The sequence below is a fragment of the Scomber japonicus genome, chromosome 2 (assembly GCF_027409825.1).
Source record: "Scomber japonicus isolate fScoJap1 chromosome 2, fScoJap1.pri, whole genome shotgun sequence".
NCBI lineage: Eukaryota > Metazoa > Chordata > Actinopteri > Scombriformes > Scombridae > Scomber > Scomber japonicus.
In genome coordinates this window covers 20,199,543-20,216,753 of record NC_070579.1, presented here as the reverse complement: position 1 = coordinate 20,216,753, position 17,211 = coordinate 20,199,543, and the positions used below count along the sequence as shown (strand labels likewise).

The window sequence follows — 17,211 nt, the reverse complement described above, 5'->3', positions numbered from 1 at the left end:
ACGAGCTTAAGTCAGGTTTAGTCCAGTGATCATGCGTCTCCCACCATTACCACCATCTGTCATTACCAGTAAAAGGCACACCTTCACCTTTATCCACCTGCCAAACGTTTGCATGGCTCTGCGGTTTCTTTACTGTGCAACAGATTTGTTCTGTTATACTGTGTGCTCAAATCACATCAAGCCCAAGATTCAAATCTGAAAATTTACATCAACGCCACGTTTTCCTTCTGAACTGTGATGAGGTTTTCTGATGTATTAAAGATGAGTAAACATTTTCTATCACACAGATTTGTAGCTTGAGCTGTTCATGTAAGTGTAGTTTCATCTGTACACGCTTAAGGGAATTTTTCCAACCTCAAGCTCCTTTATATGTTGAGTTCCACAAAGGTTTAGCCTCTGGTTCTACAGAGTGAAACAACATCACGCAGTGTTAGACATGCTACAACAAATCTGTTTCATCTCCTGTATTCATCAAACAATGGATTAGAAAAATAGATAATAATTTCCCCCCTCCCCCCCCCCCCAAACACCACTGGCTTTTTTCCCCCCAAGTGGTAATTTGTCTTTCCTTGTTGCTGCGCCTTTTAGATGATTTGACTTGATTTGTGTCTCAGTGAAAAACAGCTAGCATGTCGGTTTTGATTGTTATCCAGCTCACACTGTGTTTTTGCCTTAATTTTCCTAATGAAGCATGTCTAACTCTTATCTGTTTTTTTCCACACAGTTACAGTCACAATTACAAATCAAGATCAAAAGAAACCTAAAGAGTGCAATATTCTCTTATCTACATCATCAACATCCCACCTATACACAGGAACGTTTGATAAGGAGTAAAAGGGGTGGGGGAGGACAGGAGGAGGAATGAAGAGGGGAAAATCTCTTTAACATTGCGCCTCAGGCATCAGCAGGCATCGGAGTGCTGCACAAGGACAGGACACACTAGAAGGGATGGACTGTCCAATGAAGGGAGAGGTCTTTGCACATGTGGTCAAATCCAAAGCACTGGATTGGTTGTCGATTAGTCCTTGTAATATTCTCTGGTTGACAAGTGAACAAGTGCCATTAACCAATCATATTTTTTACTTAGACAGGAGGAGAAATCAAAAACATTTGCCAGGAATATTGTTTTTCTCTTATTTTTTTTTTTAACTTATGAACAAACAATACACAGAGAGTAGTCCATAGGCTGTTAGTACGATTAAGTATCTGCCTGGGGAGTCACCTAGAAACGTGCAGTTTGACCAAACAAACAGTTTTCTGTTTTTTTTTTTGTTGTTTTCTTTTTCAAAATTACGACAGATATTCATCATTGTCGTCATCGTCGTCCTCATCCTCGTCGTCCTCGTCATCCATTCCAGCCTGGTCGTTGAGGACAAAGGAGTCTTCATCATCATCTGTGAACATTGAGTTTCCGCTGCCGAGGTCCCCAGAAGACTCCAAAATCACGCCTAAAAACAGAGAATAATCCAACAGTAGCAATTAAAGGAGTAGTTTGGTCTTTTTTGGGAAATACCCTTATTTGCTTTCTTGCCAAGAGTTAGATGAACACTTAGACCACTTTTATGTTTGTGCAGTAAATATAAAGCTACGTCCAGTAGCAGGTTAGCTAAGTTTAGATGAAAGTGTGAAATACTTGCATGCTAAACTAAAGCTAACATGGCTCTACCCGGCTATGCTTTGACCACAAGGCACAAGGAAGTTACTGCACCTGCCAATTAAATAGTGCAGCACATAACCCCTCGCATATCCACAACTTCTTGTTTTTATACTGCAGTTTTTGTACGGTTGAAACAAATAAGAAAAATATCTTGATTGGCCAGCTTTAGAGGGGCTGGTAAGTAGTTTTTGTTGACTTTGGACAGAGCCAGGCTAATTGTTTCCCACTGTTTCCAGTCTTAGATATGACAGATATAAGAATGGTTACTATCCTCTAACACTCTGCAAGACAGCATATTTACCTAAATATCAACAAATCCTTTCAACAGTTTTATGATACAAATACAAAAAGAAAATTATCAATGAATAATTGTGTTTCTTTGTTCTCAGTACAGAAACATGACACTTCTCAGAGTTTTGCTTACCGCAGTCTGCAGGCCCATGGGTGCGTGAGCCAGCTACCTCATTGCCATAGCGATCCACACACCAGCACTGGCCACTGCTGCTGTGGCACTGGTGGGACCTGTAGTAACCTTCCTCATCACAGGATGGCAGGTACTGGCCTGTATATATATAAGCCAAAATGCATAGTTGAAAATAATACGCCAGGGTAACACGGTGTGTGTATGTTTGTGTGTGTGTGTGTGTGTGTGTGTGTGTGTGTGTGTGTGCGTGTGTGTGTGTCTTACCAAGAAGCTTCTTCCCTGCTTGCTTTTTGTTGATACTGGACAGCTCTGCTTTACAAGGGGAATCTGAAAAGGAGAGACAGGGGACTCTGGTAACAAGCTGCAGAAGTCTGCTTTTCTGGGAAAGTGTCTGCCTGTGTTAACTTCTCCTCCTTTGTGTACTTTTTGCTTTCGTCATGATGTTTGTTATCCTGCTGTCTTTGCTTTTGTTAGAGCAACTCCAGTGACTCATCAGTAAATATTGTATCTTAATGACCAAAAAAATACATTTGCAACCTGGGTCTCATAAAATACTGATTTAATGCGAGGCAATGTATTGTAACAAACTGTATTGTATAGCACAGTTTATACAGTACAATGTTCTGCACATGTCAAGGAGTATCCTATTCTGACTGGCAAAAGGGCATCTATTATGTCTATGTCTTTAGAGGTGAGTTTATCAAATAAAGAAAACATTCTGGTTTTATATAACTTGGGCTTCATTTTAGTCATTCTTATCACTTATAATAATATTGTACTAAGTTTGAAGAGGCAATAGGCACACGCGGTCAAGGGGATGTTTTACAGTAGCTATCAAGCCAATAGTTTAGCCAGATTATCTACTCCAGTAGGTAAAACTGAAAGTGTACCCAAAATGTTGGCGATAATCCTTCATTTCCAGGAAAATTGGTCAAAGATGAACCAGAAATAAACCTTCATAGCAGACATTTTGACATATCAGAGTTATTAACACAGGTGTAAATAATAACATTAACAATGGCTCAATCCCATTAATTGTCCCAGCAAGCCATGTCAGTGAGTGAGCATGCACAGTACCAGACACTGGCTGACCTAAATGGGATACGAGCATCATTAATGTTATTCATCTATCCACCTGTGCTTTTCCTGTTATCAAGTTAAAATGTCTGCTGTAAAAGTGTGTTTTAGATCTTTAAACTGGACAGTTAAGGTAATAATTTCACCTTTAAACCCTGTCTGATTGCCTGGCTTATTGTACTTGCTGCCCCATATGTGAACTCAGCAGTTAGCTTAGTGAGTAAATTATTATGTAAGAATAATAGTCAGAAATACAAAAATATGAATATGTTCAGGTTTGAATGCATTTTAATGTTTGCATTTGTGCATGTGTGCATGTGTAAGTCAAATATACATTAATAATATGTGGTAATATATAATGTCACAACATCTGGAAATAAGCTATAACCTGACATGCTACTCCTCCAGAGTCAATATGTGGAATGTTTCAGTCTCCCTTTCTCTACCCCGATGTTCACTTTCGTGGGTCCCCCCTATAAATGATGTCTCTTGCCTTTACGTCTCCCTTTTTATTACTGTGTCATTTAATTTATGTGAGAGCTTAAGTTCCATATCACAATTGACCAGGATTTTGTTATGTTGTGCACAAATATCTTACCTGTGTACCTCTGGAAACATGTGCACCACTCCGAGCTGGTTATAACTTTGTCTGCATGTGTATCACAGGATTTGAAGAATGCATCAGAGCATGGCTCGTTCCTGTCCACATAGAGGCTCCTGATCTCTGACTGGTCGAGCTGGAGGTCAAAGTTTGTGTCCAGGCGGGAGAACATCCATCCCAGAGGATCCTTACATATAGGTGATGCTCCAACTTCGAACTCTGGGCGAGAAAGTCAAAGAAAAGAGAGTATAGACGTTACCATGACAAGTAGATGGCTGTCTCAGTGAAATAATCATTGTGGTTATACATGCCAAATTCTCAACTTTCTTAATGTTACAACTCACTGTTCTTCTCTGGCTTCTGGATCTTGACTCTCTTATGGTTGCCGTTCTCGTGCAGCGCTCTGAACCAGTCTCTCAGACGACTCACTACTTCCTTCAGGTCTGACTCGCTGCACACTGAGGAACAATAACACTAATGATTGATGATGATAGTGTTGCTTTATAACCCCACTCCTGGGAGAATGGCTTCAGATTATCAGTAAGGATTTTGAATATGGGCCAGGATGCAGTTATGATAATTGACTGATTCCTTTGATAAGTATCTTAGTTTGCAGTGCTGGGTTGTGTGCGTGCAGGGTTGTGTACCTTTCTTCTCAGTAGAGCTCTCTTCAGGCTGAGAGGGGCAAGGGCACATACCAGAACACTTCACAGCAATCTTCTTTCCTGTGATGCATGCCTGGTAGTCTAACTTACACTAAGCAAGAGACACAGAGACAGAGACAGAGAGAGAGGGGACGAGACAGAAGAGGAAATGAAATTAGGATGTGTGTTCCATCATGAGGAAATGAAAAAAATGTCACTCGTCTGCAGAGAAGTTTCTCTTCGTCTTCTATTCTAGGAAAATAGACGAAGTGAGCATGTGTGGTTACCTTGGTGGAGTAGGTGTGGCCATCAGTTCCACAAACTGGAGAGGGATGAACCACAGGGCAGGGTTTGCACTTTGACCCCGGACTCTGGTACAAATTGGCATCTTTAAAACTAGAGATTTGAAACATGATCACACTAAACATCTTACTGATTCATTTTACATTCATCATAATGTTTCTCCTCCCTGCTTCACTCAAAAGTAATGTTTTCTAAGCATTTCTGCATCTGCAATATATTGTCTTGTTCTTACAGCAATTTCAGAAATGAGACAAGGATTTAGGATTTATGTGCGATTATTTTCTGATTTGATAGCACTGCGTTGTGGTAATTGTGTTGCTGCTAAGAATGGGAAATGAGGTCAGCATGGCGTTACAGTCTTCTGTCCAGTCTGCAGTGTCCCAGACAGAAACACACACACACACACACACACACACACACACACACACACACACACACACACACACATACAAAGCCCATTCATATCACTTGGCAGGACTTTGCGTCCGTTGTAAAACAGTGCCAGTGCTGGGGTAATTGGACTAAACAGTAATGTCACACAACAGTCATAAGAGAGCCAGGCAACCAGTAGAAAAGCTGGAAAAACAGAAAAACAGCCAGCCCTCTGATGTTGTTTCTTATCATGCTGAATGAATAAGTGAGCAGCAAAAAAAGAGAGGGAAGAGAGGAAAGTAATAGAGAGATTTGATTTGCTCCTAATCCACTGTCATTCGTGTTTCATTTGTGGCAACATCTGAATGGAAATGTGAAAGACAGCATTGAAACACAGGCTGGTTTAAAAGTTTGTGTGTACATGCGTCTGCTCCTCACCTAACTCTCCTCTGGCTGACACAAGTAGCAGTCTTATAATCCTCAGCCACGCACACCTTGTGGCGACTGCATTTGATCTTCTGACAAGGGTCTTTGGAGGGATCAAGGGCTGAAAACACACAGAAAAACATAAATAAAATGAGAATTCTTTCAACTGTGTATATGAGTACACTGTATGTGTGTGCAACCAAAACACAGCCCCTCAATTTAAAGAGCTTCATAGAGAAAATAAGCCCATGAGCGTAAACAAAGATAAAAATCTTTCCAAGATTACATTTTTATTTTGTTCTTTCAAAACCCAGATCAATGATTCCAAATTAAACCATGTAGTTCCTTCCATTTTTATAGACTGAGTGTGTGTGTTAATTGTATCCATTGTGCCTCTACTTACAGTATACTCGCAACATCTCTCTCACGCTAAACTCAAACCCATAATACTGTTAAGTATCCTCACAGCTAAAAACAGACGGAACTAGTTTAACAGGCTACTTCTTACATCAGCCTGCATGGACTGTCAGTCTCGTGCATGCTCTCTCGCAGATCCTCTATCTGATCTGGTATCAGATCTCATGGCCGAGCGTCATGCCTGGCTTTTAAGTTGAGAGCTGATTTTAGATCTGATTCTTTGGCTGAGGGTGTGATCTTTGTTGGGTGCAACAAGCTAACTGTATCTGACCGCTCATCAGCCTTCAGCATGGCACCTATGCACATTATCTAAGCCCCTCAGCTGATCCCAGAACAGTTTGTGAATGACCTCTGCTCTAAAGAACCTTACTGTAATCCCTGAGCTGAGCAGATTATCCTCCCTCTATCCTCCAACGCACTATCTAATGCTATTGTTTCCCTGGTGTGCGGGTGTGTGTGGACGCATGTGTGTGAGTGTGTTGGAGGATACAGTAATAAGTGAGAGTGTGTGTGCCTTGATGTGTGTATGAGCTTATCACTGCCTGTAATACAATGAAGGAATGAAGATGATTGAAGAATTAAAAAAAAAAACAAAAACAAAAAAATCACATGATGATGTTTTGTTTTGTGTGTAAGGTATTTTTATGTTCTGCCCCCCCCCTCCCCCCAAATAACTATATGGTTCATCTCAAGGGGCTATCCATTAAATCAAATTGTTATCTGATATCTACATAAATCAGGTGGCCATTGTAGTGATAAGGAATTGGGGGTCGCTGTCAGATAAAAGATTTGAGAAAATATGTCCACTATGATGCACTCTATATATAAATGAGAACACATGTGTTGTGAAGAGCAGCTTTTGTGGCTTCCTATCAAAACCTTTCTAAACCAGGTGTTTTTGGTCAGTCTCTGAAATTAGACAACATGACTAAAGATAAGACGTTTGCTGCAGATGAACTTTGATTCATTATAGAAACACCTTCTAAATTCTAAAAGTTCTAAAAGTGAGACTCAGGATAGTTTAAGGTTATTTGTCCAATTGTGACAGTCTAGATATTTCTAAAACTACTCAATATATACTACAATAACATTTGGTGCAAAGTTAGTTTGTGTACAAAGGAACACATCACTTGTTTTTGGAGAGGATAGCATGACCAAGTGCCCACCCACCACTGCTTTAGTTATATCGAATTTTCACCTGATGTATCATACAGTATGCCACAACAGTATGTTCCTATAATTGGTTGCCAGAATATTGTGAACATGGCTTATTTGACATAAACTGCCATCATTCTTTATCAATTGTGTCATGCACATACTGATCATAAGCAGTCTTGTAGAATTTGATGGCATTTAACACATGGTTGGCATTACAGCAACATTAAATGAAAAAAAAATCACAAAACTCAGTGCCCACTATCAACAGTATTATCTATTATTGTGTGTATTTGGATGTGTATACAGATCCACATGGATATTCTAAACAATTTTGGTTATTGGAATAATTAATTTAGGGATTTGTGTGACTTTGAAGAAGGTAAAGTGATTTTTTTCTAGTTCTTTTGTTTTTATCTCTAAACACTACAACCTCTCCAGGCCTAACTTATTCTCCCTCACACCTACCTTGATCGAAGGGCTTGGATGGAGTCCATGTTCGAGGCTCCTGAAACAACGTTAATCATTAAAAAAAAAGAGAAAGAATCATGAGAATATTATTCAAATGACATGTAGAGTAAACAATTCAAGGTCATTAAACAGTCATACAAACCTCCACTTCCTTAAGGAGAAAGCATTATAGAAACAGAGAATAAAACCACATTTTCATTAGGTTTTTCTTTTGATTTTTTGAGTGGAAACTTTGGATTATCAAATAAATGGATGACAATCTAGGGAACACACACCATCAATTACAAACACAAAGAGCATGCATTTATTTAGTTTAGATAATGTTGATGTTATGACAGTAGTTTATGCAGTTATGTGGATGAAATGAGGCCTTTGTGTGCACATTTGCTTCTTATCAAACTTCCTCATATCAACAAATGGAATTTTGTTTACATACCATGCAGTATGTGGTATACACACACAAAGCAGAGGAAGGATTGAACAGATTGAACAGTCTAAAGATGTGAAAGTGTGGTTTTCAGGTTTAGGTTGTTAAAATGCTATTTGAAGTGGAGTTCAATAACTGAGATGGCAGGCTTTTAAAAAAATCTGGTAAAAAGGAAGGCATGAGACTGCTGTCTTTAAAGCCATGTTTATCTTTACAAATAAACCTTTTCGTTTTAAATTATGATCAACCAGTAATACCTGCATTGCATCTAGCAGCTGAGATAAATAATTATTTATTTCGTAAACTAATTTACTCTGACTAGTTTATCTAGCTCATAAAACCTTACTAGATGTGGTCAAGTGATTCAGTTTATTACATGTGGATGTGTTCCCTTAGTCACAATAAGGAACACATTTTACTAGAGTTGAATGATCTGCCGTCTTTTAATAGAAGGACAATAAGGTGACACACTCAGGTGGGTGCTGGCTTATGATGTAAATGTGAAGGGAGCATAAGGAACTGTGAGTTTTGCATCCTTTTAGTCGTTCAGACAGTGTTCAGAGATTTTATTTTTCTGGTCTTCTCTCTCATTCTGTCACAACAATGACCCATTCTGGTTATTTATTGTCATCTGCTTTTCTTTTTTTTTTACCGTTCTTTTAATTATAATAATACACTTGCACACACAAACACATTTTTTGACACTTATAAAAATACTAAACTAACTACACAATGTTGAGTAACTTGATCTGGCAAAAACCATAACTGCTGCATACCACAACTCTCACCCTAACCATACCCTCACACTAACCTTACTGAGATCAGGAGACTAGCCCCCACAATGTGGCTATGCAAACTAATCATGATGTGACTAATTAGCTGAAGCCACTTGTAAACACATGACCAGATGAGAAATGCAACTTATTTCAGTCAGTAGCGGAATAACTGCGCCTCAAAATGAATTAAAAATGCATTTAATTATGTGCTTAATTGACTAATTTACCATTAATCGTGTGTGTGTGTGTGTGTGTGTGTGTGTGTGTGTGTGTGTGTGTGTGTGTGTGTGTGTGTGTGTGTGTGTGTGTGTGTGTGTGTGTGTGTGTGTGTGTATTGTGTTGACTCATTCAATTCTCTGTGCCAGAACAAATAGGAAGGGATGGTAAAGGAGGGGGGGGGCTGTTATCAGCATAAATACCAGTGTGGCTCAACAGAGTGTTTCATCCTACCAATTGAAGCCTCTGCACTATAAATTTGTACATTCTTAAGTTGCACAAATGTCTGCTAACAGGATGTATCAAATTCAATTAAAGAGTGAAAGTCAGGACTGTGCCCTGAATATCAGGAACTATGCTCTGTCCCAAATCTTTTACATCTTCTGCCTTTGGTTTCCTTTGCTGCACAGTTGAACATTTTTTTGGACACAAAGACCTTTCACATCAGAAATGTACGGAGTCCCACTGAAGCTACTTTTTTTTTTTTTTTACATTATACCGAAAATAAGTATCGTTATAAATTTCAGGCATAGACCTACAGCATTTACTTTTGATATTAGTCATATGCTAAGTAGAGAGATGAATCAGGAATCAGACACGGCAAAAGAAGCCAGAATAAATTGTTACACAGTTACTTCTGTTTTATTTTAGTTTTCAATTGTAGGTTTAGTTTTTTTATTTTATTTGTTTCACTATTTAAAAATTTAAAAAATCAATTAATTAATCAGTAGACATAATTTCACTGTATAGTGTAATAATTCACTGTGAGACTGTCCTGGCTCTATAAGCAGCACAGCAAAGTTACGTTACTTATACCATACGTGTGATATAATCTGCTGGTGAAGGAATAGAATTACAGCATGCACACATCAAACATGGGTGGAAGGCTTTTGGAAAACAGCATTGATCAAAGAGTAACACCTGTGCCATTGTATCTTTGTTGGGACAAAATATTTCCATGAAGTTTTCATTCAATTTTCTATGAAGTTTTGCAAATAAGGTTTTGTCAAATTGAAGATCTAATTTGTAAAATTGGACACAGCTGCAGTAGAAGCAGCTGTAATGTTGACAGTACATATTTCAACATTTCAGTACTGGCAAGGCAGGACATGTGTGTGAAATGTGGGACTTTAAGAAGGTTAAAAGGTGAGTGGTTGAGGTGATACGTTCATGAGTAAAGATGCAGAGCTACTACTTCATATTGTCTAGTCTTTTACACAATCCAGCATTCTTAATCACTCTGTAGGGGTGTAAATCCATTCATTTATATTGTACATTTTTGTTTGGATTCTATAAAGTGTTTTTAAGTAAACAAGTTAGGATCTGCATGTGGTACTTCAGTGCTGGTTAAAATGCTGTGGCACCTTAACAGGAGGTAGTGCATGTGTATATGTGGACTGGAGATTTTATCTATATAATCATTATTTGTTCATCAAGCTGAATATTTGCTTTGGGTATTCAAACAAATGTTGACTGTTTGTGTTTAAAGGATCACAGAAAATATCTTGGTTGTTGCTGAGAAGCAGTTTCATTCACTAGTCATTGAGTTACTGCCCTGCATTTCATGACATTTTCCCATCTTTATTGCAAATGCTACAAGGACACTATAGACTTGGTGCATCAATGCAATGATGGCACTATTATTTGTCAATCAATATCTATACTTTACACAGTACAACCCTCACCTCAGAAAACCAACTCTGGATTTGTGTTATTTCTTAAAAAGCTTGAGTTCAACTCTAAAGAGCGTCCCTGTCTTTCTCTATGGTGAAAAGGGTCAACTCTTGCTTTGTCACAGCTCTAATTAATTCCTCCTTGCTGTCCTTCATCGTTGACTCTTCTGACCCTCTGCACTTTCACTACAGTTTTCATCTCTATCTTCTACTCCTATGAAAGGTCGCGTTTCATTGAGAGAAAATTCAACAGGGACTCTGTCTGTTTCCACTGTGCTTGTAAAACTGATTCACAAACCTGCACAGTAAGTAAATCTAAATGTGAGGAGAGCCCAAATATTTACAGATTAGCAAAGACAAAACCAAGCAGTGAGGTCCTTTCTAGCACTGCAGACCATGGAGACTGAATAATGAGAACATTGCATTATGGGGGCCAGGCCCTCTATACCAGTCAAGACAACAGCAGGCTCACAGTCTGATTCCTTAATGGAATCACCCAACGCACGCGCACACACACACACACACACACACACACACACACACACACACACACACACACTTCTATGAACAAACAAACTTATCACCACCACACTGACAGCAGTACCAGAATCTGTCAGCACTACAAAACATCAAATAACTGGATGAATGCACTTCACTGCACATGAAACCAGCCACCCACTTTCCAAAAACCAGAGTAAACCCAAATTTCAACAATAGGTCTAATGGCCTCCCGAGCGTGCTCTTAAAATAGCAACTTTTCAATTTATCTCTCCATCTTTTTCCACCTCTGTTCATCTCTCTTCCTCGCAGTTACGACAATCTTTTCTCCTCTTTCAATCAAGTACACACAAACACAGCAGTGTGACTGTAAAGGCTCATTAGCCCACATCCCAGTTTGCTACAGTGTATATTTATTTTCTCTACATGTATATTGAAATAATTGCTCGTGAATATGTTTTCTGTGTCAACCACTTTTCTCACCCTTACTTCAGCTTTTCACAGATCTGATTTCACCCATGCTAATTGCACCCTAATGGCTTCCTTCCTTTTTTTACTCACTTCGTTCTGCCTTCCCCCTAACGTCCAACAGGAGAAATATGTTTTCACTGTACTGGCTCTGCTTGTCTTGCTCAAGCTTGTCGCATGCATGCACGCACGCACGCACAAACAAACACAAATCCACACTGAGGTGCTTTGAAGTGGAAAAGGCCTCAAGCTCTGTACCTTCTCTACATCATTCACCCTCCACAACACAACAAGAGGACAGACATGCACAATAAAACACACATGCGTGCACACACACACACACACATACACACACAGAAGAGGAGAGGAGAGGAGAGGAGAGGAAGGTGTAATATGCTCTAATGAGGCTGGTCAAAACAAGATGTAATTTATTCCTATGTCACACAATTAGGAGTCATGCTCTTCATCACACATCCTCCATTGTGTTTTTCCTTTAATTGTTCCTCCACAACTTATCTCTACACTCTGTGCCAATGCTGTAAGATAGCCAAGGTCCAGTAAGCGGAGCAGGATGTCTTAAAAACTGAGATAGCACCAGCGCAGCACAGAGAGCCCCAGGCCTCTCCAGCCATTCTAACAGGACTTACAGTAAATCAGTGGCCAAGATCCTATCTAGTGCACTTAGCAGGAGACCCACTTATGGCTCTTGCTGAAAGATGAAATTGACAGTACACGCCTAAAATGCAAAATTCAAATCACAGTAAAAAAAATAAAAATAAAAATAAAAAAAAGTTTTGGCATTGAGTATTAGATGAAAAAAAGGTACGTTGCAGCAGTTCTAACTGAAAGAAAAGGGGGGAGGGGGACATATTTAAATATACTGCTCTTAATTAATTGTAGGATTAAGACAACCCTAACAGCTTTGAGTGTAAACTGACATTCCCAGACTCCTGTATAAACTACAGGCATGATAAATGATCACATTATGTGTTGGTCTTAAAATCAGCAGTTATCAGGACTGGGATGCACCAGCTATTCAAAAATTAATTACCCAGTTTGTGTGTAGTTCTTTAACTAGTTTCAAATGAGTGATTTAATAAATTGGGTTGCAGCGATAGAGCGTAAGGAATGTGTGAACATGTTGCTGTCTTATGCATTACATAAACACAAAGCTACGAACATCACAACCTGTCACATGACTTCCGAAAATAACATTTTTACAATACCAAACAATATATTTAACTTAACTATTTGTAAATGTAGGTATGACTTGTTCATAAATGGATGTAAGCATTCTGAACTTAATAGCACACTATTCACAGTGATAGCTACATAAAGCATTATGCTACGTTAATGTTGTTAGTGTAAAGCTTGCAATTTGAGGTATTGTGTTGTTTTTCTGAAATGTGAAATAAAATTTGAGAACTTCCTAGTCTACATTTGGTAGTTAGGCACTTAAATAAAACCTATCTATGCCTACAGTAAGTACAAATTTGTGTGGTGCTACATGTTTTTGTTAGTGTTATCTTTAGTGATATGTAAATCTCCACTTAGTAAACTCTTTATAACGCTTTATAGCTAGACAAGTTTGAAATTATGAAGAGCTCAAGTTCATTAAATAGTTGGGGGGTTTTTCCGTTTGTAATCTAGGACGTAACTTTTTCACTTCCTGAAAATGTGCTGCAGTATATATTATTATACAGGCTATGTATAGTGTTTGCATGATGTGTTCACAGCCATGACAATTGGTGGCAGTTTGACTGTGCTAACTGGCCCCTGGAGCTGTAACCTTAAACAGGGTATACAGTACGTGACAACACTGTAACACTATTGGGATACATGTGTTCCATTATCTGCTGGCAACTGTATCAATCAGACTGCATCACCTCTAACAACAGTACATCTAGATAACAAATAGATTAGAACAGAAATAGACTGATGTATGAATGAATATAGTTGCAGAGGCATTGTCCATCTTATATTCATCCTTCTGCTTGTATAAACAAATATTGCATTCTATAGTATCTAATTATACTGTAAATCTGCAAAGCTTGTACAAAACCCATCAGCAAATATGTACCTCAGAGCTTAAAAAAAGATATATGACATAATTGATGGGTTTATATTAGCACAGGGGTTGTGGCCTCTGTATACCACTGGAGGCTTGTGGGTGATAAAAATAAGGGGGCAACTAACTATTATTTTCATTATCAAGTAATCTGTGGATTATTTTCTCTGTTAATCAATTAGTTGTGTGGTAAAAAAAAAAATGTCAGAAAACTGTGAAAAATGTCAACCACTATTGTGCAAAGCCCAAGGAGGCACCCTCAATTTTAGTTTACTACCATGGAAGACTAAAGAAAAAACATGAAGATGGAATCAGAAAATGTTGATTTTTTTTTTTTTAATTTGGCAATTAATTTAATAATTGGCAAATAATTGATTAATAATTGCAGTTCTGGTGTACTTGGCTACAAACATGCAAGGACAGGAAGATGAGAAAGTGTGCAAAAACTGTCACTCTTATTGCTTAATTAGTTGAACACCTTTGATATAATGTACTGATAAATTCCAAAGTGAAAGAATGCAAAAACACACATATAGCCACAATCTGGCACACAGCGAAAACAGAAAACAGGAAATGAAACACATGCACAGATATACAGAGCACATAATGTCTTTGTGCACCACCTTTGTCTCTAATGCCTGTGCCGCTACGGCTTCAAGGTTAAAACACAGACATAACTGCATACGGAGCCTTCAGCTCACTACCAATCATTCCACTCTCATAACCCTTTCTTTCTTTCTTTCTTTCTTTCTTTCTTTCTTTCTTTCTTTCTTTCTTTCTTTCTTTCTATCTATCTATCTATCTATCTATCTATCTATCTATCTATTCACTTCTGTTCTGAATAGGTTAAGTGTCCTCTCATTGCCATCATGGGTATTTATAGACCTCTCTTTGTATTAACAGTCACCAAGCTCTCAGCTCTCTCTCTCTCTCTCTCTCTCTGTTTCTCTCTCTCCCTCTCTCACACACACACACACACACACACACACACACACACACACACACACACACACACACACACACACACACACACACACACACACACACACCTTCTAAAAGAGTTCAGCTCATCTTAAATAGCACAGCTCATGCCCAATCACATTTACTCTCTAGCATTCTTCCCTGATGTGCTATTTGCATAATCCAAATCCTGCTCAATAGTTGGACCTAAGGTGTATCACATGGCTCCAGCTGAGCTAAAAGGTTCACATGTTTATGTCTGACAGGCAGGGAAAGTGAGAGGTAGAAAAAGATGACCGTACAGGTTAAATAACAAAAGAAAAACAACATGTCAAAAAAGACAAGGTGAGAGAAATATTGTTCTGCTTTTCTCTCTCTCTCTGACATCAAACATATCAAGGACTTTAAATCAGAAAAAACACATCCTTTTGTATATGAGCACCATGATAGTAAACCCACTGATTAAAGCTTGTGTGAGTAAAGGGTGTATTATCTCTGGTGCATCGATGTTGCTTTTTCAGCTCATCAGTATAGCTCCAAAACAAAAGGCCTGTATCTGGTAATTTATGTGTATGCACCTGTCATCTCTTGGTGTATCTGCGTGTGTGTTAGTGTGTGCATGTGCAAACATGTACAAATCACTTCTGGTTGCGTGGATCCATTTAACATAATCTGTTGTTAGAGGCAAGATATCCTTCTAAGAAATACACTAAATCCCATATCTGCACTGCACTATTGCACTGAAAGAGAAAGCTGATTTAGTTTGTACATTGAATTTTCTGTAATTTGTGTCATTCATTCCCGAATAATAGTTTTGATTTCCACCATTTATAACCTGTAATCTACAGCTATTCTAACTAAAACATTTGTATGCATTTTTCAAAGCAAAATTATGTATAAGGAACACACTACTGTAAAAACAAGCATTTCTTCACATCTAATGAAAGGTTGATGTTTAATGGATATAAGGATTCTGTGTGACAGTGTAAAAGCATGAACACAATATTTATTTAAAGGCTTGCAGCTCAGCTACATGATCAGAGGCTGTATGTTATGTGTCATGACGATCAGCGGTAGCATTACTGCGCTAAGTGGCCTTACATAAACACATCAGGATAATGGTGGCTGACAGCACCTTGCTGAAGTCCGCCATGTGAAGACACTCACTAGCAGCACAATCAACCAGATCAGTTCAAATACAATTACTGCTATACTGGTTGAGAGAGGGGGCCACTGGGAAACACAGATACACACACAGCCACTGTGTAATATCCCTTTAATGTTCCACTGGGACTCAATATATATATATATGTATATGTGTATATGTGTGTGTGTGTGTGTGTGTGTGTTTACAATGGACTTGCTCTTTGTATCATTGTGTTAATTTGGTGTTCCCAATTGAGGCTGATTTTGTTACAGTAGGGGCCTAAAACAAACAATCACACACACACATACACACGTAATGGCTAAAACATAACATCTCAACCTGACATCTCCACTGGTTTGCTACAACCTTGTGGAAAGTGGTCATTCCTCTAACCAAACAGCACACTGAGGCCTCACGGCTGCAGACACCGTCCCTCACCTGCCCATAATTAGGCCCCTCTCGACAACTCAGTGGTGCCTCTCGGACAGCTATGTGCGTTTGTGTTTTGTGGAGGCCTTGACTATATTTGTTAACCAGGGACGGTTATTAAGAAAACAGAGTCGCATGCGAGGATGATCTGTTTCAGTGGAGCGGGTGACGGACGTGTGCACAACGAGAAAACGAGAAGCGCATGATCACAAACCAATGAGGGTGGCTATGGGGAAAAGGGGGGAGGTAGGGTGGTGGCGGGTGAGGGGGCTAAATGAGATAATAACATAAACTGGGCATATTACTTACATCTCTGAATTTATCCCATCTTCCAGCGAGCCACTTATCATCCAAAAAATTGCCGGCGTCGGAGCGAGCGGAGACGTGTCCGAAGGCGACGGCGCACACACACAGCAAGGCGACGCTCAGCATCTGCGGACACATAACAACAACGCGGAGAGAGGACATCAGATCAGGACTGCAGGGAAGCAATCGCGTTCAAAGCAGAGGCAGTTCAATCTGCATCACATCAGCAAAGAACAGTTATCCACAACACTGAATAAAATAATGCGGAGATGCTTTTTCTCCTACCTTGTCGCATCAGCTGCTCTCTAGACTGTATGTGCTCGCTGCCGTTTTCTGTCACTAGTAATAACTGCTCTCTCTCTCTCTCTCTCTCTCTCTCTCTCGCTCTCTCTCTCTCCGCACAGGCTGTCGGTGCGCAGCAAATCGGGAACGCGCATGGCACCATACGCGGGCCCTGCGCTCTGGCCCGCTTTTCCTTGTTTCTCTCCCCCTCTCCTCAGTGCGGAGGAAACAGTCATTATGGCTCACTGTGGGCTGTTATCAGGCCACCGCAAAAGTGTTTTTCACTGAGTACCTCTCATGAAAGGAAATCTGGGCAATCTTCTGATAAAGATTAGACCGTAGATAGATCCATATCACAACAAAAATATAGAAACTTGGACTACGTTATTCCAGATGGCATATAAAAAAGTATTA

General features: G+C 39.2%; 1 protein-coding gene across 1 annotated transcript; it reads right to left on the bottom strand.

The window, feature by feature from the left end:
* Positions 1-554: 554 nt before the first annotated feature.
* On the bottom strand, positions 555-16,847 carry spock3 (SPARC (osteonectin), cwcv and kazal like domains proteoglycan 3). Its single transcript, XM_053331137.1, has 11 exons — positions 16,801-16,847; positions 16,519-16,641; positions 7,545-7,584; positions 5,517-5,625; positions 4,691-4,799; positions 4,407-4,515; positions 4,104-4,217; positions 3,757-3,978; positions 2,346-2,408; positions 2,082-2,219; positions 555-1,448 (listed from the first exon to the last, which is right to left on the bottom strand). The coding sequence occupies exons 2-11, from the start codon at positions 16,639-16,641 to the stop codon at positions 1,291-1,293; spliced, it is 1,185 nt and encodes a 394-aa protein (XP_053187112.1). The 5' UTR covers positions 16,801-16,847; the 3' UTR covers positions 555-1,290.
* Positions 16,848-17,211: the final 364 nt, after the last annotated feature.